This window comes from Cataglyphis hispanica, chromosome 20, assembly GCF_021464435.1.
Source record: "Cataglyphis hispanica isolate Lineage 1 chromosome 20, ULB_Chis1_1.0, whole genome shotgun sequence".
Lineage (NCBI taxonomy): Eukaryota > Metazoa > Arthropoda > Insecta > Hymenoptera > Formicidae > Cataglyphis > Cataglyphis hispanica.
This window is the reverse complement of record NC_065973.1, coordinates 811231-836656: the sequence shown is the minus strand read 5'-3', so window position 1 is coordinate 836656 and position 25426 is coordinate 811231. Positions and strand designations below refer to the sequence as shown.

The following is a 25426-nucleotide window of genomic DNA, read 5'->3' as shown; positions in this document are numbered from 1 at the left end:
CTATTCGCCATAAATCTCACCCACCCACCTAACCTGATCATATGCTAAATTTGTTGTTCCTCCGCACACCTGTGATCGATGGTAGCATTGATCCAAATTTGAGCATCAACCCAAATTTCCATCGTGATTCTAGAAAAAAATCAGCTATCATAGAGATTGTTATTAATTAATAGAAGGATAGGATTACAGGTAATCGTGGTTAGAGAATACAATAATCTCAGATACTTAATAGATGTACTGACAAAATTAATTAAAAAAAAAATCTTTAATCGGTTTTAAAAAATTTATTATATAATATTATATTTTTTATAAGCTGGTATCTGGAAACCAATTTGATATTATATTACATTAATATTATATATATTATTATAGGTACTATAATATTATATATATTATATATACTATAATATTATATATATTATATATATTAATATTATATATATTATTATAGCTATCATATCACGCGTATTGAAAAGACGAGTTTTAGCCAATTTATATCGCGTAATTATTTGATATTTTAATACATTTATGTTAGTATATTTTTTTTAGTATATATTTACTGTAATTTAATTTTTTTCACATAACTGCCATTATTTCAAAATCTAATCCCTACATAAAGGTAATTAAATCTTTATTAATTATTAATAATAAAGCTATCTTTTACAAATGAGCTTTGATCTCACCGGATATAGAGATTATTATTCTTTCTCTTTTTTCTCTCTCTCTCTCTCTCTCTCATTTTTCAAGCAACTAATTATAAATGTAAAAAACTTTTGTGTGTCGCCAGAAGATCGACGTTTCTGGCAGTTTTAAGTACTAGTCTAGGAGTGCCTACTAAGAAGCGCGACACGCACGCGTATTGAATATACCGGCGTGGTGCGGCGAGGGAGCGGAGCGCGTACTCTCCCTGACAGTTTCATGTCAACAAATGTCGCGGACGTGAAGTCGCGCCCAGCCAAGCCAGCTGCAGCGAAGTCCGCCGGCGAGTATTCGCGAGATTCGCGCGATCCACCAATCGCGGACACGTTCGACGTCACCGACGGCCAATCAGCACGCGATATGGTGACGGCGAGAGCTAAATATAGTCGGTATATATCTAGGCTGGTCGCGACCGCGAATTATCCACAGTCGCGCGCCGGCAGCCGACGAAGGAGGACTATTGGATTACGAGCGAACGGAGAAGTGTGTGCGCAGTGCGTGGAGTGTGGACGGTACACGGGACGCTGCAGAAGGTAAGTGTAAATTCAGACAACGCGAGGCAAGCTTCTAAAAAACCAGAGCATTCAGTTCGCGCGCAAACATAAATCTTCGTCGCGCGAAATTGTCGTGAGGATTAGGTAGACAGGTAGATACTGTCACGGCAAATTCAGAACACGTGTTTCGTTCGCGCAATAAACTTTGTGTTCATAATAAACACAGTTCGTTCGGCTATTCTCGGTTCGTATAGCTAACTGTAGGGTCTGATGCTGGCGGATCAATGGCGAATTGTCGCTTCGCGATTTTTGGCCCGATGCAAATTTTCGAGAGTGAGAGCGCACAGGCCGGAACAGCGTGAAGTGCGCATTGTGCGGCGTGACGTTGCGCACGTGAAGCGACCGGAGCGCGCGCATTCGATAACGTCGCGTAGAGTATATTCGCTTTAATTCATGGCACTCTTCACACTTTTTGATTTTCTTTTTCTCCGGTTTCTTCAAGTTATTTTGCGCTTAATACGGAACGTGTAAGTAAAATAATTAAATCTAGAATTTTGTCGACCGGCAAGTGCGTTTTTACATTGCACGTCATCGAATAACGAATTTTAACATATTGAAAATCTCGAGATGATCGACAAAAGATCTGTCTTTTCAACTGCATAGTTTTACATTTTTTCGCGCGATTAAAATTAAGTAAGTATACAAAAAATCAAAATAAGAAAAACCTGAAAATGCAACTAAAAAAAAGCTGATCTAAAAAATTTACGATTAATATTATATATATATTATTATATTTATCTTATATCTCAATAAATTATTCTTGTCAAAAAATTGTCAGTATGAATGAATAATCAAGTAAATAAATATTGCAACATTATAAATGATAGAAGGACAACAGTCATTTTAAATCTGTACGCGCGAGATATCGAGATTGCAGAATTGTATTCGATATATCGTGGTCGGAGAGAGATAGCGGCAATGTATTATTACGTCTTGATGTTATACATTCGATAAGGTTATTACGTATTGGATTGACATAACGTCCTCGAGATCGTTTATATAGGTTGTACTTTTGCGTGGTCTTTTTGCTACTTTTTGTGGGAAGCGATTAATTTTTCTCATGAGAATTTTTCGAGCGCATTCAAATCGCGAAAATTTAAATTGAAATACTTTGACGTTGCCAAATAGATCGATCGCAATTGCAATTTGAACTGATTTACGTGGGCTTTATCGTCATGAGTTTGCAGTTGCTCAAGGTCACGACGTCACAAAGTAGAACTTCGCTGCCATCATAGTTGCAATGTTGCCACAAGAGCTCGTGAGAAAACACACGTTAATCACATATCCTGTGTGTGCTTGCTCCTATTCGCTAGGAAAATATTTGAAGAATAGGATTTTAAAATTTGTTTGTTTCATTTGAGATATGATTCACAAACATTAATCCAACTTTTGCAAAAATATATCTGCTCGTAATTTTTTTAACATGTCATGCTATGCGATGTCACTTGTTCATCATTATATAATTGGAGAGCTTTTTTCGAAATTGTCTTCAATACTTTTTCTAATGAATTTTTGTGTACTTATTACATATGAATTTTTCACAGTTTTTTTTTTTGGAACATTCAAAAATTATGCCTTAATAAAAATTATTTTTATTCGTCATGTGTGTAAAAAGTATTAGTATTTATTTTAGATCATATTTTTTCAAAAGAATAATTTTATAAGGAATTAAAAAAATTATATTAGATGTTTTTTGTAATTATTATTTTTTTTTATCATATATGTTTGTTAAAATGCTACATTCTCTATACACATCATATAATTATTATTCTTCCCCTTTTTATCTTACATTTATCTTTCATTGTCTCTGAACTTTCGAATGAGCTCTTTCCACAAACCGATGCTCACTAAAGAGAAGAAGTGGGACGAGGCACTCTTGTATATTGTACACCTCACTCATGAATATGAATGCGCAATCGCCTATGTCTACGCGCGTCTTTGAAGTTGACTATCTATTATCGCGTTTACGAGATGCAATGCACACGCAGTTGCAATGAACGGACAAAGGAAAGAAGGAAAGAGTAGCAGTCGCGTGATTTGTGTGTAGTTAGTCCGGAATAAATTATTTCGGAATTTAGAGCATCCGAAAATAATTTGTTTGTCAGAGAGAGAAAGAGAGAAAGATGCTCATTCGTATGTTTCTATGACATATCGACATAACATATGATAAAATTCTCGATTTTGCAAACTACGTGTGGCTCTCCGCGTTTAGACATTGAATACAGCGATAAGACAGACGAAGTTTAATGTAAGATTAACGTGTCGAATATTTGGTCTGGCTAATCAGCGTCTTTTCATTAGATCTTTTATCTAGAATATATATATATATATATATATATATATATATATATATATATATATAAAATTGAGAGATAAAAGAGTGAAATATCATCTATATATATATATATATTTAGTAATATAATTTTACAACACAAACAATTAATATGATGCCTTATATGAGATATAGATATATAATTTATATTAGTTATTTATAATTATTCTTTTTGAAAAAATTATTTAGTTATACATATATGTCTTCATATGTATTTTTGCGCAAGGCAGTTTAATTTCTATCTTTTGCCTTTTTTGCGTCAAGCATATATGTATAATAAATGTATGTTCAAAAATAGTTTCGTGCTTTATATATGTGTGGGTTTTATCTAAATAACGCGATGATAGCGTTGCCGGTTATCGTGTATCTTTCTTTTGAATAAATGAATCGGGTGCCGCATGGGATGGGCATATATAACGTGTCGTAAAAACCGTCATTACTAAATTATACGATGCACGATAGACGAGTATCACTCTGTATACGATACACTTGTGAAATTATCGGATAAGATCGCGTGGGTGGGAACGCTAAAAACATAATATCGATTTTACATCAAATTTTCTTGCAAAAAAGATCTATCGTGTATGTAATATGCATGTGTCTTTAAAATAGATTATATATATATATATATATATATATATATATATATATATAATAGAAATTTAAAGTACAAAAAATAGATTTTAAGAAATAGATTTTTTTCTTTTTTGAATCATATTATTGAGGAATATATTTTTGGATACTTAAAGAAATAGAAGTGAAAAATTAAAATGAAAATATGTCTATTATTACATGTTTAAAGTAAAGCTTTTTAGAATATTTTTTAAGGTTTCTGCAACACTAAAAAAAATAAATTATTCTTAAAATCAAGGATTTTAAAAGGAAAAAAGAATGAGAGAATTGGCAAATTTTTGCAGCATCTCTTTTATGCACCACTGAAAAATGCTTTGGCATTAAATTGCATGTCTTTGATGTTTGCTTTCGTCGACAAACTTCCTCTGGCGTTGATAACCTTTGCAGAATAATAATCTTATCTCGTACATTTGCTATGCAAAGTTACGAAGGTAACAATCTCGCGAAGAAGGTACCATTTGTTATTTAACGTTATCATCGTTAGAAAGTTAAAGGCAGCATGCGATGATAAAATAAAATTTTTTGAAGAATGTCAAAGAATTTCGATTAATTATTTTGATTTATAATTTTCAACTAAATTATTTCAATTAATAATTATTTATAAGTATATTGGATAATATATTGTATCGCAGTTGTTTTATGTAGTTTTGGTGTTATGTTACTTGCGCTACGCGAGTGAACGCCAAGTTGGCGCCAGCTCACCCATATATCGATACTATAATAAACTGATTATTCTAGCGATGTTAAGAGATTATCAAAGTGCTATCAAATCGCCGCGTGAATATCTTTTTTTTTATATCAAATATAAATCTAATATACTATATAAACGCTCATTAAGCAAATAATAATATTTGATATCATCCAAAATGATATCAAATATGTGTAATAACACAATAAAAAAAAATGAAACGAAAGCATTTCGGAAGAATAAAAAGAATAAGAAGAATTCTTGTTTAAGAATTAGAGAAAGATAATAAGAGATAAATATGAATTATTTGGTATTTGCTGCGAATAGACTGACAATTTTCTGCGTATTAAATATCTTTATCCAATTAACTTTTTATCTACAGTTTTGTCTATTTTAAATCCACTAAAAATTAAACGAATTGTTTTACTATACACTTTTTCTACGCTTTTGTAAAGAGTGTGCCTCCTGGAGTAGATATGCGAGAAATGTTTCTGTCCGTTTGATGCAAAACACGCATATAATCATCGTGTGTCTTAAATCACATGCTTCGCCTTTGCTAATAGACGACAATTTTCTCCCGTACTCAATAATTTTTGTCGCCTGAATGACATGTTAGACGTGCTTTAAACATAGATAGCAGGTACTTAATTATTTATTCTGGACCAAGCCTTTTATAAACAAAGCCTAATTTAACAAGTTATGATATATTTTTGTGTATCATTTTAATATTAATTTTAATATTACAATTATATTTTATTTTATAGTATATATATATATTGGAATTTTTAAAGATCGATATGAGAAGAGACTTAAAATAATAATAAAAAAAAAAAACTTTAATTTAAAATATTTTCTGACTATTTTTAAATGTATTCCTGAATTTTGCAGCATTTCACCGTGATAAATGAACAAATATAAAATAAATTGATATACGCATAATATATTATTTATCATTAATAATTGCAAATAAGATCCGTATCGTCTAATAGCGTATATGAGTAATCTCGCGTGATAAAATCGCGATTGTAATAATATACGGACCGATTCGTTTGTTTAACGCGCATCGTGCGGTGGAGGCGTTTTATCTATGCGTACGTAAGGTAAATTTCCTCTTTTCCCTTCCTCCCTTCTTTTCTCGAAGGAGCTATGTACTATCATTCTCTCTCTCTCTCTCTCTCTCTCTCTCTCTCTCTCTCACTGTGTTGTATTAGCATTTTAAATTCAATCGCGAGACATTGACGCCCTTGAGCGCTAATGGACTCTTTCTTTATCCCCCTTCTGTCATTCTGTCTCCTGCCATCGCGTCTCGATTTCCTTTCTCTCTTCCTCCACTTACGAATCCAGTTATATCATCTCGTGACTTCGCTGTAAGGCGAATGGCTCGTCGTTGATAAATAGGCTGTCGTTTCTTTAATCCTATTTTTTTTTTTTTAGTTCGCCACGAAATCCTAAATTTAACTTTAATCCGCTTTTTAACGACACACGGAAAAAATAGACAGGGTGTTTTAAGGGAAATACATACAGAATGTTCAAAAATTATCATCCGTCCTTTGCGATTTTTTTTGATCAATTTTAAAGAATAAATAAATAAAACGGAAAAATTACATTCTCTTACAATTAATGAGAAATAAAACAATTTTATTTTTGTCGAAAATTTTGAAAGAGCGAAATTCTATATGTATATTAGCTTAGTCCAGTTTTCATTCTAATTGCATAATTTTGTTTACATGTTTGTTTAAATTATTATTATAAAATGTTTTATAAAATTTACTTATTTTTCACTTATATATTTTATTTTTTAAAATTCCTTAGTTTATTGTTATTGTATTTTACTTATTTTTTTATTTTATTTTTTATCGTTTGGGTTGTCAATTTTAAAGTACTCCAAATTAATACTATTTAATCAAAAATTAAATTGTGAATTATATGTGTATTCCGATTGTTTCGCTATTAATAAAAAAATCGCATAAAACCGTAAAAATGCAGTTAATTTTTATTTTTAAATCTTCTGCATGTTCTTGCCGAGTTATCTCATAAATTCGCGCTTGTATCCCGTCTCTTTATGAAGAAGGAGAAAGATGCGGGCTTGAAAAGGTCTTGATCCCCAATTAATCGTCTTTATTAAAGTTTCGTCTTTCATGTTAGTTTCCCCGAAAGGCCAACCGTTCTCTCGATTCGAAATCGTCGACGATAAATCCAAAATGATCGGCTAATTACCTTGTAATTCGTAAAACAATTTTAACAGCATGTACAATAGAAGTTTGATTATTTGAATATTTGGTCATTCTCGGGCAGCAAAACGCTCGATTATATGAATGGTGTTATCTTATCGAGACACTAATGGAACATTCGTTTAATAATGGTACGAATAATCAAGGTTCTACGTAAATCGCGTTTAAAACGATCAGTAATAGAAATGTCGAACCGCAAAATGTACCTTACGTTGGCGGATCATCCGTTGCTGCTCGAAAAACACCAGGCTTGCACCCACCTGCGTCGTTTTCTACCCACACAACGTATCCGAATCGCTTCATTTTTGCCTTTACGCATATAAAGGAGCTCGATATCGCACAAATGCAATTTTTTGTCGTAAAATTTTTTTTCAGTACTATTCTACATGTTTTGAATCATACAGTTTTATTGCGTGTAAAATTTTAATGATATCTATTTTCTTGTTTTATATATAATACAAATACAAATGGAATTTTTTTATTATACATAAAGTTATATTTTCAATTTTATAGTTAAAATTTTAAGTAAATATATATATAAGTGAAAAAGACAGAGAGAGAATATATAAATAATTACATAAAATATTTATATATATGGTATTTATATGTTTATGATATTTTTATGACACAGATTTGCATATTTAATGTGCAAATATATTAGCAATAAAACGAGAAGAAAATGGGTGAAGGAAATCGTGTTTTACAACTTGATGAAAATTCCTGAAAATATACTTCTTGTCAGAAGACGATTTTACGAACGTGCGTGCACGCACAATGGCACTTGCGAAAACGTAAACTCGTTTCGATGATTTCCCTTTTTTCTCTTCATCTCTCAATTGGCAACGATAAAACCATTGCGAGTCTTAAACTCATTTTAAACGATCGTTTACAACACATGAAATTCTATAATGATTTTCTATCCTTATGAATAAAAGTATACACAGGATAGTGAATGCCAATTTTATAAATATAATTCAAAGAAATCAATATCTTAAATAAAATTTATTCATTAATTTCCAATTTACTTATTCTGCTTGATTTTGTTTTTAATTTTTTATTTGATTTTATTTTTCAATTTTTTAATTCAATTTTAATTTAATTTTTAATAATCGAGTAACTAAAATCATTAACACAATTGACAATACCAGTATCTTAATCGCGAAAACGGAATTTGTTGATAGAAAATAAGAGAGAATTCAATCATTTACATTCATAATAAAATTTTGCTTTTGATAGATAGAAAGTTATGCTTTACATATTAACTATACTATGTGAATAATAGAATGTGTTTTATTGACAAATACGTACACATACAGCCGCAGGGACACACGTGAGCACGCACGTAAACACAGGTGTGAGGAAATACGCAGGACTATGTACGCGAGTACACTAATGTTCGAGTGTTCGTTTCTACGAGCATGGACAGGAAGCATAAATTTCATCGCAAACATAACGCGAGTGAGAGAATACGACTCAACATAACGTGCGTGTTTAAAAAAAAAATTAAAATTTTTTATTTAAAACTATTTTGTTGAATAAATAAAAAATTACTAATCTATCAAAGTATATTTGTTACTATCTAAAATTAAACACAAGATTCAAATCTACAAAGCGTAGAAATGCCATAGATTAGGGTGTAGGGTGTTGTCGTGTCATGGTTAACAACGCTAATAAAAAGGAGGAAAAAAGGACGATAATTTGCCGTAATTAAAGCGGTATAATTGGTATAGATAGTCGTGCCGCGTCCCTCATCAGGCCTTTGTGTATATTGTTTGCTTTTCTCTTCATCTCCATTTGGAAGCAGAGCAAAAATAATCCTGTCCTCTTTTAAAGTGCGACATGAATTCCGTTTAATCGCGCGTACCACTAATTTTTGTTCATCATACCGGACATAAAAGATTGACGCACGTTTTCTACTTCATAATCTCATGACTCCTACTGTAATAATAGATTTTTTTTATATGTATTATTATAATAATATAGAATATATATATTGTTGTTAATATAATAATAATATGTATACTTTTTTCCTGTGTTCTTTCACCATAATTTTATAACAGATTTCAGTTAGTAAAAACGTTAACAGACCTAGTTAAGAAATTGTTATCGGAAATCAGGTTTTTTTGGTTAAGTTATGAAAGATAAAATACATACATAAATTTTTTTATTCAAATAAAATTTTAATTCAGTTTATTCTTTTTACATACACCCGATCTCGAGATTCAAGGGTTATTCCTTTTCGCAATCGCAAATTTTCAAGTTACGCGCGGCATATATTCTCGAAAAAGTCGCCTCTCCCGAAACGGGATTCGTATTTTTAGAAAGTACACTTTGCAAGATACCGCGTAAGACTCGCGTGTAATTCCCCCGAGGGGAGAGGCATTGACCTTTCGAACTCTTTTCTTACTCGCGCAAGCATATTGTCCTCACCAACATATTTGTACTTTACTGCCTTTTCCGTCGCAAGACAAGAGACGCGTTTTACCTCGTTTCTTCCTTCTATCTTATAGTCGCATATTACTAGTCGCAGAAGACAGATGTGTGTGTTCATAGAAATTTTCAAAATAATTGTTATATTGGGGATACATTTTAAAAATAATTGCTAAATTATATGTATGTTTTTGTGTGCTTGTATTATTATTATATAATTTCTTGTTATTGTTTATACATTTATATTTTTATATTATATTTTTTTTTAATTTTAATTTTTATATTATTTTTTTGCTCTTTTATTATTTTTACATCTCATTATACTTACTTAAAGGTTGTTTTTTTTCGTCAATAAAGATAATAATAATAATATTGCAAATATTAATTTTTTGGCCGCAATATTATAAATTGATTATGATGGCGCGATTCGACGGAATTTTATACGATTTTTTTATGGAAAAAAACGTAGCGACAAACATCACGATAAAAGCTTCGAGAGATTATGTCTATCGATCGTGGCGCGCTTGTGTAAGATACACAGTTGGCCCGCCCGCATACGAACAGTGATAAATATAGCCTATAAATCTATCTTATTATCTTGAGTCTTTCGTCTTCGCAATAAATATATAGCAAATATCTATCATTTGCCACAAGTTTTAAACAATTGTTATTTATTTTTTCTAGTTTTTTTTTTAAACTTATTTTTATAATACTAAGTTCTTTATTTCCAAAAAATAGAAATTATTTTTTAAAAATATATATTATATTAAAAATTTGTACATATTACTTGTGAAAATAAATTTTATATAAATAATTTTGGCATTTTGACGAATGTTTGAGCGAACTTTTTAACATGAGAATCTGCTTATCTCTTGAAGCGAGAATAAGTCTTTATTAGGATTATTGATTTTTACGTGCACACTTTTGGATGGGCATCTCTAAAACAGACGGCAGGAGGAAATTTGCTGTAGTCTACATCCGCGCTTTTTGCGAAAGAGGCAAAAACAACGTTGGCCGTCGTCATAAACTGATGCTCGTAAAACTGCTCGACTTTCACGCGACTTCCACGGGATTTCGATATAAGACTCAAATTGCCTCCTTCACAGAATCTTACTACATATTTTTAAAATTTCTTTAGTTCGCAACACATAATTATATTTATGAAATTAATTTATTTTGTATATAAGATAAAATATTCCAAATATATTTAATTCTAAAATTGTATTGAAAATTAAATGACATGTATATGCATTTAAGTGTATAGAATATGTTAGATATTTTAATCTTCAAGACTTCTTTTTTAAATCTTTTTTAAATAATTAAAATTTGTATTAATTTGTATTAATTTTTTTAAATAAAAGGAAAGAGATGACGTATTCTTTCTTAAATATCATAATATTTTTGCCCTTAATTTGGACATATTTTATAGAGTTCTGTAGGAACGTATAATATCTGTGGAATGCATAACGATGATCTTGGATCGCGTGCTGATCGGTTCACTAACCTCAGTCGTCCGAAATATGTATATGCTGTCAGTTCCGCGTACTATATTACGATATGTAATTATTCTAAAGTCTGCACTCGAGATCTCACGCACGTAACACACGCGGTACAATCTCGTCGTCGGAATTAGGCCGCCCACGTTCGTCGTCGACACCGAAAAAGCACGATAAAAGCTTTCAGTAGCCAGATGGGCATCGGTTGTGCAAGCTCTCTCTCTCTCTCTCTCTTTATCTGCTTCTTTTATTTTATTTCTCTTTCCCTCTTCGCAAAAAACGTTAATGCAATTTGCAACATTATTATTAAACAGATATTTTGATAGTAATGTATATTGAGAAATTATATTTAAATTTACTATAATTTATTGAAATAAAGAATTAATTAATTTAGCATAATTTAATTGAAAAAAAAAAATTATATATACTAATCTTTTAACTTATATTTTTTATTATATTTTTTCTATACGAGAGTACACAAGAAAAAAAAAATTGCAGAATATTTTTATACAATAAAAAAATATATAGGTGATATATTTTTATCTCTCTAAGTTGGATTACGGGAGGAAGAAAAAAAGAGAGAAGAGGATAATTTCATACCATAGGGCGGGGTTCGGGACGAGAAATGCGGGACACATGTGTTCCTTTGAGAGGATCTCCTCTTCCGAGGAGATTTTTCTCTTTCTCTCCCTTTCTTTCTCTTACTTTGAGAAAAGATTAATTACCATCTACTTGTTAGTATACATAAAAGAGGGGATGATGCTGGGATTGAGATCAGACGCGTTGCAAGGATTCCAAGAATTAGATACTGTCCACTTCCCAGAAACGAGGCGAGAGACATAACATAGGAAATATATCTACATATACATATATGTATATGTATATATATTTTTTTATAAATATAGTCTTGCGCGAAGAGAGGAGGTCATTGGTGCATAAATGATCACGGTGTTCCTCCAATAGATATTTGAGATGAGAATCAATATTATATTTTTTTGATATAAATAATGTTTTATATAAAAAATTAAGAAAAATATATAATAAAGAATAAAATGTATCTCGAATTGCATAAAATATGGAGGCGATCCAATATGTTAAACTTAACTGTTATAAATCCTAGTTTAGTAGTTTTATGAGATAAGAAATCTTGGGTAGAGAAGATTGTGCGAATATACCGACGCGTTCGAATGTGCCATACGTCAAAATCCAAACGGCTCCTATTTATAAGTTTAACGGCGGGCTAAGCCAACGGCGGTTCCCGATCGGACACCTGTTCCCATTCAAACAAACGCGAAAGGCGGCCCGATTATTATTTCAAACTGCAATGCCGCCAGTAAACGCCAGACATCGTCGCCTGTAAATCCGCGAGCTTTTCCGTGTCTCCTTGTATCATCTTTCAACAAAATCAGAAATCTGTACGAACGTTAAACTGTTGAACTAGGATTTATAAACGCGCACAGAACTCTTAATATAGTTTGTGACTAAAATTAATATTTTGTTAGACGAAATATTATTTTTAGTCGCTAGTCGCAACATTACGTCCATTGTATTGTTTTCGTATCAATCTTAAAAATTATTTTTTCTTTTTTTAAGTATTTAAAATATTTAATTTGAAGTATCTTTTCGGAATGTATATATTAAAAAGCAAAATTAAAAATTCCTATTTTAGTTCTTTAGCAGTATTGATTAAAAAATTAAGGTAGTACACTATTTTGCACATCTGACTTTGACCGCCTTTAAAAGTGAGAAGAGAAAGAGAAAACACAAAAGTGTTTGTTCGAGCTCTTGTTCATTTCGAGCATATCCCACGTCTTCTACCTCGGCACATATAGGTCATTGGGTATGTTGCCGAGGGGTCCCTTTGTCACGCGCATATATGGACCCCGAAAGATCTCAAGCCTGAGGAAGTCATTTCTTCTTTTTCATCCTCTTATTTTTTTTGTTTTTTTTTTTGTTTGCGAGCATAAGAAAAAGGCGGAGGTGGAAGAAGGAGGCACCGTAGAAGGCCAAGAAGAAGGAGAAAGAGGAGGAGTTGCAAGGGCATTAGGCCCGACCGAATACGGAACGATAAAATTCTTACGAAATACCCGCATGCAGAGAGCGAAAGGAAAAAGAGCGATTCTCCTTCTCTGCGGTTAAGTAACTCCGCGATTGCCAGTTAAAAAATTTTGTCCCCTCTAAAATATTTAACCATTGAAACTACGCAACCATCATTGAATCTTGTAGCTTTCTTTTTAAATTTTTCCTACAATTTTAAGATAATGTGATAGACATTAATTTTTATTCAAAAATTCGAATAATATTTCCAAGAAATAGTGCTAATTCTTTTCTAAAGGTTATTTCTACTAATTAATTTATAATATTATTTTCTTTCCTTTATTTTAACTCAATTTAAAAAAATAAATAAAGATATAGAGAGGTAATTAAATTTTAATTAAATTATATAATGTATTATTTATATTATTTTATATTAAAGTATCAGTGTTAAATATATTTGTTTGTTCGAGTGAAATCGCTATAAAAACGATAAAATAGCTCAGCAGAAAGCTAAGAATCTTTTCCTAAGGAGTTGTCAGCAAGCGCGATGTGACGAGCTACATCGCGAGATCACCACGTGTTTCGCGCTTCGGAGAAAATATGTATCTCTTAATACTATCTGTAATGATTTATTTACGGAGATAAAACAGTGCCACGAGTACCGGCGCGATTGAAAGGAATGTAGCGAATTGAGGTCGAAGCGAAGTGGAAGACGCGAGGATATAGAGAAGCGCGAGATGTATAAAAGAAAAAGAGAGAGAGAGAGAGAGAGAGAGAGAGAGAGAAAATGTTGAGAGCGTTAAAAATGCCTGAAAAGGCTACATACATAAGCATTGATTGAACCGCGTTATATAATTCAGTGACAGATTTTAAAGTTACGTTTCCTGAAAAATCCATAGATTGTTTTAAGTTCTAGTAAATTTTATAACATTCTCTTACTACAATATTTTTTTAAAAATAAAAATATGTTATATGGTTTTATATATATATATATATATATATATATATATATATATATATATATATATATATATATATAGGATGAGCCCAAATGTTCCGGCTAGACTTTTAGATTTTAAAGGAAATTTAATCCTGAATAAAAAATTTTTTATAAACATGGGTCGAGAAATGCTTCCTTAAAAAGATTTTTGTTTGCCACATCATGCAGAATCGAATTTAATTTTATAATATTTTTTTTTTTATATAATAGGTTAATTTTTTTAAAAAACGTTGCGAAAAATAAGAACAAAGTGGAATATTGCTACATTGGTAGCAGATTTCTTGCGTGTAATCGATACGTAAGGATCTCCATACTCAAGAGTATAAATCGGATTTAAATTTATTCACGATCAGTATATCTCCGTTCGAAGTCAGTGATCACGATTCATTACCGCTATCTGATAGGATAAGGTTAATCAATAATTTATAAGACGCGAGAGACCGTGAAAGTAACGGGGCGACGAATCGTTATTAAATACAAAAATTGATAGTAATTGAAATCACTCTCTCGTTTGCCGAGTCAACCGCAATTACAGATCTTATATCACATTTGCAATTTTAATACATTATTATTATTTTATATGTTCTGTTATAAAAATTTATGCCTTAATCATTATACTATGTAGTTTAAGTGCTAGAAATTGAAAATCTAAAATATTTAATTATTATAAATAAATAAAAGAAACAAATTTATAAAAAATATTAACATGTGTATCAGTATGCACAATTTAACGTCGAAATTTAAACTTTATTTAGGAATTATTAATTTTTTCTTCAATTTGAAATAGCAATTTAAAGTTGCAGATAAGATATTACGATTTTCTTTGTATTTACATCAGTCCAAACGTACGAGTTACATAATTCTCATCAGTAGACCACGTTTGTAAAAATACTGAATATAATGAATACCCGGTGTATCCGGTGCTGAAAAATGCGGCGAGAAAACTCGTTGTGGGTGGGCAAACAAGCGAGCAAGTGAGAACTAAAAGGTTGTCAATCCTTGTCAAGAATAATTTTGATAAATGCGTTCACCAGAGACCCCTTCCCCTCTTCCCCTCTTCCCAGCCAAACGCGACCAAACAGAGAAACGGTTCATCTTTCAGCATACAACTGCTGCCGGAAGCACAATATTGAAAGAAATACGGGGCATGCGCATATGTAAAACCCTAAAACCCCTATTTAGAAGAAATAAATACTTGTAAAATGTGAATACACACACACACAATTATTATATTATATATATATTTATGTTTTATTTATATAATTTGTAATTTATAATTTTTATATTATTTATCATGCTTTATATCATTTGATAAATATTAGATAAAATCGAATTTACGCATAATTTAGTTTAATAAGAACTTATTATCTTTCAGTTTTATTTATTGTTAGTATTTATTAATCATAAATTTTTAATATTAAATAAATATTAAAGATAAATTTACCAAAATATTAATTTTTTAAATTATTAATTCAAATTATTATAACATTCATTTGTTAAATGATAAAAAGATGTGATTTTAATGGATATTCAAGGAAATTAGTAGAGTTTTCACAAAACCGGTTGAGATGAGATCGTCTTCCCATATCTCGTTATCGACAATTTAATTGTACAGGTGCTGTGTTGTATCGACTCGTGCGTCTCGTGGGCGGATGCATTGATCATTGATAGATCGCGATTGAAGGTCGCGATCACAAAGATAAGAATTGGCAATTTCTGATATGATTATGATATCGTCATTCTCTGCCAGGAAAGAGACAAAAATAAATATTTATAAAAATAATTTTAATATTTAATTATAATATTTGAAATATGATATCATGAATAGGAGAGAGATTCCAATTTTCCAGATATATTTATTTTTGCGATAGTATCTCAAAATCGTGTAACTTTACGAACATTTTGTAATATAATATACGAGATTTGCGTCAATCTTTCTCAGGAATTCCGGAGAGGCAAATCTCCGTGGAGTGAAGCGATAGAGAACGGGCGACATCCTTGATTGCGGTTTTCGTAGAATAATTTATTTCGAGAACTCGTGTGGATCTCTTTCGGTTTATAATTACAGGCCACAGGGAATCCACAAAGGAATTCCCCGAAAATTTTAGGATTGTTTCAGTCGATTTTTATACCAGTCTTTCTCCTTTATGAATGCATATGTATTTACTTCCTTTTATATATAATCACTTTTCAGTTTCAATAATGTGTACATATGTTGAATTTATTTTAATTGTAATAAAGGCGAATACGAGTCAAATTGTATTAATATTCTGATTTTTTAAATGTCTTCTATCTAATTGTATATTTTTTTTAATCTTTATTCCATAGTTTTTTCGATTTTATTTATTACTCTGATTTATCCAAATTGAAGTTATTTTTTAAAATATTTGGTTATATTTAATATGCTTAATTAGCTTCAATTAAATTTAAATAAATATAATGATATCAAATGCACGCGTTTCAATTTTCTATCAATCTTTAATTATTTTAATTTTTTTCGACAACTTTATTTTTTTAATCGATTAAAAGGTTAATAAAAAAAAAAGTTAAAGCTAAATTTAGCCTCGAAATATCCAATTACACTTAGCGCGCTTTTAGGCTTAATTAGCTTCGGTTGTTTCACGCAATGACCTCACTGCTCACTGCTCGTTTCCAGGTTAGATAAATGGTGAAAGCCTGGCGTAAGCTATGTACAATCTGAACGTGAACATGAATCCCAGCCCGACCGGGGCTACGGGTCTTCTCGGTGTCACGGCGGCGGCGGCCGAGGTCACGCCAAGGACACCGGAAATCGTAAACTCGCTGATCGCCATGACCAATCCCTTCGAGGGCTACGGCAGCGGTAACGAGAAGGGCATGCGAGACCGCACGGACTCGACTAGTAGCGGCGAGCCGAGCCCACCTAGCGTCCAGCACACCTGTAGTCAGCTCATCAAGGAAGGTGAGTAAAGATGACACGCACAACACATACGTGGCGACGTATAAATAAATCTGCGTACGTAAAAAGTTGCATCTTAACAAGCAAAATTTGCGCGCAGAGAATATTTCTTTATAAAACTCGCGACTTCCTTTACATAACAAGCGATATGGTAAAAATATCAGTTTCATCAATTTTATTGAAAGAAAGTTAGGAGTGAGTAAAATTCTTTTTTAAAAAAATTAAAAAATTGCAAACAGTCGAACATATATGTGTTTCTCATAATAAAGACATTTAATATTGCAATTTGCCTTAACAAGTAATATATATATATTTGTAATAATTATTAAGTTTTTTATGTGTCTATCTTTTTTTAATATTATTTTTCTCTTTATATATTTTTTTGTATATAATTACTTTCAATTCAAAAATATAAAAATTTCGGACTGTGTAAAAAAAAAATATATAATTGCAACATTTTTTATAAAACATGAATTGCATGACAAGAGAGAGAGAGAGAGAGAGAGAGAGAGAGAGAGAGAGAGAGAGAGAGAGAGAGAGAGAGAGAGAGAGAGAGAGAGAGAATGTAGACTACATCTAATAATGAAATTTGCATTCATTTCACCCACTTTATCTACATTTAACGAATAGCAGTGGGTGACACTGTTGGATGTTCTCGTTCCGCTGGATAATAAACGCGTTTTCTCTCTCTTTCTATTTCGCTCTTCTTGCGCTCATTCCGTGCACAGCGCATTAAATTGCGAATCCTGTTCCTTTCAAACTGCGAGTTACGTAACATGTGCGCACACGCATATTATACATATGTACATAAATGCGTACATATATACACAATTGTAGAGGAGGATCGTTATCGTAATTACTTAGGCAGTTTTGTTTGCACTGATCATATCGATCTGTTATACTAATCACTAAATTAATTGGTTGAAATTAAGTTGATTGTCGAGTGTAGAATTTGCAACGCTTTGATAACGGATTCTATGTCGTGAGCTCTGACATAAATAATTCTTAATTATCGCGATTTAGTCCCACGAAGGTCACGAGAATGTCCTTGTACATATAGCGTGGAAATGTTAACGATCACTGTCATTTTCTATGACAGTAATATATTGTGCATTATATTTTTAAATCTACTCTCCGGCGGAAGTCTACAATTTATCGTAATATTAAGAGACGTATGCAAATTAAAATGTATTTACTCTTTTGTGCTACATAATCATATATATTTGATTTTTCTTTGATCTTTTATAGATGAACATGATTCTAGATTCTTACGTTTATATTTGCACAGTTACATTTAAAACTACAACGATAATGCTGTTAATACTTTTGATAAATATATATATATATATATATATATATATATATATATATATATATATACAAATAAAATCAATTATATTTTTCAAATTACATCAAAATTTAAATACATTAAAATTATAATTATATTTAAATTGGATTTTTAAATGAGAAATGTAGAATTTTTTAATTTAAATAATATCTTATTTTATATTTTAATAAAATAGTAAAAGAGGAGACATCATCTTCCTTTCCCCACACACACAGCGTGTAATTTCTAACCACGTCTTTGAGTACTTCCAATGGATTTGCGACCTTCGTATATTGCAAGTGAACGCCTTATCGATGTATCTGGGAGCGAAGTTAATCAATGAGAATCAATTAAACTCCCTTGGATAGGGCTGAAGCTGACGCTGCAGACGAAGAGGCGGGCGAATAGTAGTGGCGACGACAGCAAGAAGAAGACGAAGAAGGAGGATGGCAGCGGCGCCGACGATGAGGAAGAAGACGAGATGAGCAACAACAACAACAAGAGTAGTGTAAGTAAGATTTAATTTCGAGTTTTATTATTTTTCTTAGAGACGAGAAAGTCAATTTTACGTATACTTGTGCAAAAATAAGAGTTGCGAAAGTAAAAGATATCAGTTTGTTTGTAATCCCTTGTAAAAATTTTTTATATTAATTAAATTATTAATTAATTTTATCAATAAATAATTAATTATATCAATAATTACGAGAAATTTTAAACTTGATACGATCTATTTTTTTTTTTTTTTTGAATTTTTATGAAATGTCATAATCACTTGTTGATTAATGCTATCATTTTGAATGAAAAAATACAGAAAATATAGTTAAAATGGACAGTTGCACTGAATGAATATTCATGAATATCTACACAATTCGCCATCTCTGGCGATAGTTTGAAGACGTCTCTTGATTCCAGACGTCGATCCTTTCGATCCTTCTTGTGTCCTTGACTGCGACTATTCGCGTGTGCGAATAGATTAATTCCAACAGACCGTTGGACCGTTTCGACAGTTTTGGTATTCGCAAATTTACATGCTACGCGCAGGATCGTTTGTTTACGACTCGAAGTGCATGCTGCTAAAATTAGCAGAATCTCAGAATGCGAAGAAATAACGCGTATCTTAATCTTTGTAAATCACGCATTTGTAATCGTAAAATGTATATAATGTAATTAATTCTGTTTCAAAAAAATTTTATTTTTTTATTTCTTTATTTATTTATTTTTTTATTTCTGAGCAGATTTAATATTATTATGTAACATTATTAAATATGAAATAATAATAATAATTTTACATAACTTTGCAAAAGATATATTTGCCTTGTTAAGAAAGATATACAAGAGATATAATTTATTAAAATTTTGTGCTAATTAAATATACATTGTCATGATATATTTTATATTTTTGAATAATAAAAGTGTTTAATATCGAAATAAATTATTCTATAGAGAGTACATTGGAATCCGTACATTGGAAATTTCGTAAATGGCTTTTCGATCAGATATCAGACATATTATAATGAAATTTATTGTAGCTGAGAAATGTCAAGGCAAAAAAATGTATACTTCATATATAATATATAAGTAAAAAAGTGAAATCATATATCTTAAAAACAAACGTCAAAAGAGAAAACAGACTTAATTAATTTTATTTCTTCAGCGCACGTCTTTCATCATAAATAATATAATTTCAGAATGTTATTAATTTTTTGATTAGGCGGTAGAAAATGTTTTTAAAACAAAATACAAATTTTGCACTCTTTCTAAAATAAAATCTTGCAGTTTCATCTTAATGACAAAAATTTTGATCGAATTATTCTCTTTCCTGATATTTTTTATTTTGAAAGTTATGAGACTCAGAATTTTATAAAATATATTTTTCTTACTTAAAAAGGCTGAATCAGAAATGATTTTAATTAAAAACTCTGTTTAAAAATTTTGAAAATGTGAAAATTGAAAAAATATTATATACTCGCATATTTTCCTGTCTCCATATCCAAAGATCGAGCCTAGCTTCATTCAAGTAAAACATTGATTTTAACACCTTTATATGAATTCTTGCTAATGCTCGCGCAACGAATTGCAAACGATTAACATCTTTTCTCATATGACCTATTGGCCGTTTTTCATTTAGAGGAAAACAGATAGATTTTTATGAAGTACGCGACTTATGTCGATGAAAATTTCAAAAGCTTCAAAATGATAACAAGATATGAAAACGTATTAAAAATTGGATTAATCTGAAAGCATCGTATTATATAATAGATCGTATTATACATATATAACAGAGAGTTTTTATACATATAACAGCAAGATTGGAGAGATTCAAGAAAATTTTAACCCAATCTAAAAATCAGAATGCACAAACTTTAACAATCTATAATATAAATAAAATTTCCTAACAAGAAAATTGAAGTTCCAAGAAAGTTTCACGTACTCCTAAAAGAAGATAGAAAATAAAAACGTAGAGATTTTTTGCCAAATTGAAAAGATTCAAAAATATTTTTTGAAGGCTTTCCTTCAACATTTCAAAATCTAAGATCTAAGAACATCCAAGATTTCGAATCCGACGAGAATAAATAGAAAATTTCCTAATGACAAAAATGAAGATATGCAGAAAATTTTCCTTCTCCCGCGCGAAAGGAAATAGAAGATGCCAAGATCGAAAAAAAAAAAAATCCTTGTCGTTTACAGCTGACACCGGAGGACGAGGAACGACGACGGCGGCGACGCGAGCGCAACAAGATCGCGGCGACCAAGTGCCGGCTGAAGAAGCGGGAGAAAACGGTGATCCTCGTGCAGGAGTCCGAGATCCTTGAGACGCAAAATCACGATCTGAAGTCCCAAATCCAAGAACTGGAGACACAGAGGCGCAGGTTGGTCGATATGTTAAGTCTTCACAGTCCAACCTGTTTGAAACAGGGCATGGACACGACATCTTATCAGCAGTACGCCGAGCCTCTTCAGCTGCCCAGCTATCAGGAGAACTTCGTGCAACAACAGCAACCTCCGCCGGCCCTGAATCAGCCGCAGAACTGCGTGACCGAGTATCCAGTAAAAGTCGAGGAATACGAAACCGATTACTATCGGCAAAGTAGTCCCTTCGTCCCGACGACGTCGGATGCTGGTTGTACGGTTTAGCGAAACGGCGAATATCGTTTTTTTTCGTCGTTTTTTTTGAAGAAGAGAGGATCGTCGAGAAGCTCGGAAAGCGTACCTAATAATTGAAGATTCGGCGGAGGTACGAAGTTGGTACTATAATTTGTTTTCTTTCCAACATTAATTGATTCTAACTTTATCTAAATAATATAGAATTTGAAAAGATATCTAAAAATTTTAAAAAGCAAACTTTTTTACTAAATTGTAAAAATACAGATATATTCTTATATACAATTTTACAAATCTAAATGACAAAACTATAAGGAATTGAAAACTATGATAAAAGTCAGTGTGTGATTGTAATGATTATTTAATTCTCTCTATATTTTTTTACTATTATCTTTATTAACTTTTTTTAAACAATAATACAATTTTAATTATGATTTGAAAATTAAGAGTTCGAGGAAAAGTCTGAAAGAAAAATTCTGATTTTTAATATATAAAATTCTATATTTTATATTTTATTTATATCAATTCTATATATTAATATTCTACAAAATATATTTTGATTATATATGCACAATATATTATGTGAAATTTTGTTTTGTAATTAGATATTTTATTTTGAATACTATATCTTAATGGACGAAAAATGATTGGTGTTCTAATGGGGAAACCAAGATTATATGCATTCCACATACGAGATATCACAGAACTGAAGAAAGCAATTTTGATGATTATGTTTGATTTTTATTTTTTTTTTATTTTTTTAAATTTAATATTTAATTTTATTTTTTTTTCTAAACAAGCAGTCCGTGCTTCTCTTCGTTAATCTCTTTCGATCGTAAAAATCCGTAGCTCGTAAGTCGATTATTATATCGTAAACGCGAACATGATTTATATTTTTCGTCGTCCTCATCATTCATTGATCTTTTTTCCTCTTTTTCTCATTTCATCTGTTTCGCTTTCTTTTTTCTAACGAGTTCTCGTTATACTCGAAAAACGTTCGACGTAGAGAACGCTTAAACACATTCCTTCGTAATAATTGTACTGTGACATTCTTAAGGCCTTATTAATAATATAATCGATAATATATGTAAGATAGAAGGACGGATTGTGTCCAGTGATGCTCTCTCGCTCATCTACAAGAATTATTAAAAGTTATTTCGAATATTTAATAAAAAAATTAAAAAAATTTTTTTCTCTTTATATTAAAAATTATTTATGATTAAACATTTAAAGTTTAATTATGTTAATTATATTATATTAATTTTCTGATTTTCATGATTAAAATTCACAAATTATCCAAAAAATATTTTTAACTTTTTTTCATTTTGATTATTAATTTTTAAAACTAAGTTGTAATTTCAGTTAACTAAAAAGAGCATTGTGTTTCTATATCTTTGTTAGTAGAAACGAAACTTTAAAAATCTGCCGGTACTTTTACTATTTGGCGAATACATTATTTTCTTTCTTTATCTCTTTTTTACAGTTGTCGCGCTGACGAAAAAAACTAGCGAGACGAGCGAGACGAGCGAGCATCGCTGAAGGATATCCTGTCGTTAAATAATAAGCAAGAACCGAGACACTGCGCTTCGAACACTCAACAATTGAAAAGAATATTAAATATTTTATTTAAAGTAGTAAACTGCATTAAAATTTTAAATATGAAAACAAGAAGAATTTTTATTTTAGAATGTTTTCTTATAAATGACAATTCTTATAAATAATATGTTATTATATAAAGTTATGGAAAATATAAAAAATAAGAATATTTTAATGTACATTTATTATAAAAAAGAGGATATATTTAGGAAACAAACTTTTTAATTATTCGCCAAGCGCCTGTCTCGGATTCGTGAAACAGTGAGAAAGAGAGAGTACACGCGAGTATCCCGGTGTAGGTAAATCTGTCATTGATATAGATTTATATATGATTTGTATATCTTTCATTGATATTGATATTGATTATCAACAAGTCGATAACGTGCGTTTTTTTAGAGGATACTTATAAATACGAATGAAGCGAATGATATTTAATATTATGTACGCACATATATTTTATACAAAGATATATTATATAAATATGTGAATATATACGTATATGGGGTGTCTCAACGATCATGTATCATTATACAATTCTTTCGCCGTTATATATGTGCAAAAGATTTTATAAAATAAAGCATAAAATTTTATTTTAAAAAGATTTTTAATGTTTTTACAAATTATTTGTTAGTTATATGAAAGAATTGAAAAATCGTTTTTCGTAAAAATAGTGATTTATCAAGTTTGAGACACTTTGTATATATGTATATGTTATATACATGTGCAAAAATCGCATAAATAAGCCTATACAGTTAATGAACACTTAATTACATGACGATTATTAAATGATAGATTCGTTGAAGAGAATTACGTGCCTAACGACATACCTCAATTTGTTACCCTCCCTCAGTGCGTTTGTAAATTGAGACTTTACCACTGTTAACACTATCTCCTATTATATCTAGTTTCAATGTTCACATAAAAGATCATTACATAAAAAAATAGAAAGTGAAGCAAAGTAATGCCAAAGAGAACTGTGAGCAAGCATAACATAATATATATATGTATGGTATCGCGTCACTATCGCTTGATATATATAGTTCACTCTGTAATAAACATATAATTTTTACAAATTTGTTGAGAAAGAAAGAGAGAAAAAGCCCAAAATTTTGTATTTTTAAAAAAAATTATTCAATATTTTTAAAGTCAAAGAAACAGAAACTTTTTTTTATTAAAATATATTTGTCTTTTATAAATAAAATGTTTTTAATTTTTATTGAGCGTTAAAATAATTTCAGATTAACTTTGAATCAATTAACTCTTTGAAGACTTTATATCTTTTGAAGATTTCTTTATAAAATATTTTGTTTTTTATTTTGGCAAACGCACTTTGGGAGCTACGCTTATAAGAAGATTTCTCACGTAATTTTTTATGGAAGTTAGTTTGATTTATTTTTAGCAAAGTGCTGTAATATTAATCAACGAAACAAACGCTTACAAAATCATGGACTAAATGCCTTTTCCTCTTGGGAGTGTTGCCACCATCAAATTGATAAAACCGTAAGATTTTTCTAGCGCTTTGTGAGCAAAGCAAAGCAAGATAAAGTCTTTCGAGTTTTCTCTTTCTTTTTTCTTTGACAGTATACCGAATTTACGAAATTAAGTAAAATCCCGGTATGACTTCTAAATCGCGAAAATGGCAATCATGCCAGTATCACACAACAACGACACTGTGTGAATGGTGCTATAGAAATATTATTCTCTTTTTATAGAATTTTTATTAAGTTGCCAGAATAGAGTATTTAATAGTTTAATATCTGATTAAATGTCATATCTATAATAGTTTTATATCTGATTAAATGTCAGATCGAGATATTTTTTGAAATTAAAAAGATAATATAAAATTAATGTCAAAAGAAAATATGTTAGAGATCGGTTTAAAGAGTTTAAAGAGTTTTAATAATAATTTACGCTATATTTGAATCGTAAATTTGCATTGTACGCAACCTCCGTGATTCTAAATACATCCCCTTTTTGTTATTTGAATACTGCCAGTGCTAAGATCCCGGATATTGTGGCTTCTAGTACCTAAGAATTTGTCTTCTTCTTTTATCAGCAAATTATCAAAGAATTTTTTCTTTTAGAATGTAAGCGTCGCTTTTTGAAGCAAAATTAAATAAATGAGTAAGGAAAACTTGCCAAATTTTCACCGATTAAGAGAATTGGCATTATTGTATCTTCTATATATATTACTCAGTACCTGGCTATGGTTTTCCATGCAGTATGGCTGTTCTTCCCGCAAATTCTTATTAATATACCGATTGTTCGAGCAAGATGGAAAAACGGCCGATAAAATTTTATCGTTGTAACCTGACAAAAAATTTTATTCTTTAAATAAAAGTGCCTTCAATACTAAAAATTAA

The 25426-nt window shown here is 30.6% G+C and overlaps 1 protein-coding gene across 2 annotated transcripts; it reads left to right on the top strand.

The window, feature by feature from the left end:
- Positions 1-1124: 1124 nt before the first annotated feature.
- LOC126857024 (activating transcription factor 3) lies at positions 1125-25426 on the top strand. Of its 2 annotated transcripts, XR_007688436.1 has the most exons (5): positions 1125-1232; positions 16757-17041; positions 18734-18873; positions 21054-21600; positions 22951-25426. XR_007688436.1 is itself a non-coding variant. In XM_050606100.1 (4 exons), the coding sequence occupies exons 2-4, from the start codon at positions 16789-16791 to the stop codon at positions 21498-21500; spliced, it is 840 nt and encodes a 279-aa protein (XP_050462057.1). In that variant the 5' UTR covers positions 1125-1232; positions 16757-16788; the 3' UTR covers positions 21501-25426. The 2 variants fall into 2 exon arrangements, 1 of the variants encoding a protein (XP_050462057.1); XM_050606100.1 differs by having other exon boundaries at positions 21054-25426.

What these genes read in the sequence shown, in the direction of transcription:
- LOC126857024 (XM_050606100.1), top strand. Translation starts at nt 16,789, where the DNA reads ATGTACAATCTGAACGTGAACATGAATCCCAGCCCGACCGGGGCTACG. An exon ending in TAGTCAGCTCATCAAGGAAG is followed by an intron (nt 17,042 to 18,733) that starts GTGAGTAAAGAT and finishes TCCCTTGGATAG; the next exon opens with GGCTGAAGCTGACGCTGCAG. An exon ending in ACAACAACAACAAGAGTAGT is followed by an intron (nt 18,874 to 21,053) that starts GTAAGTAAGATT and finishes TGTCGTTTACAG; the next exon opens with CTGACACCGGAGGACGAGGA.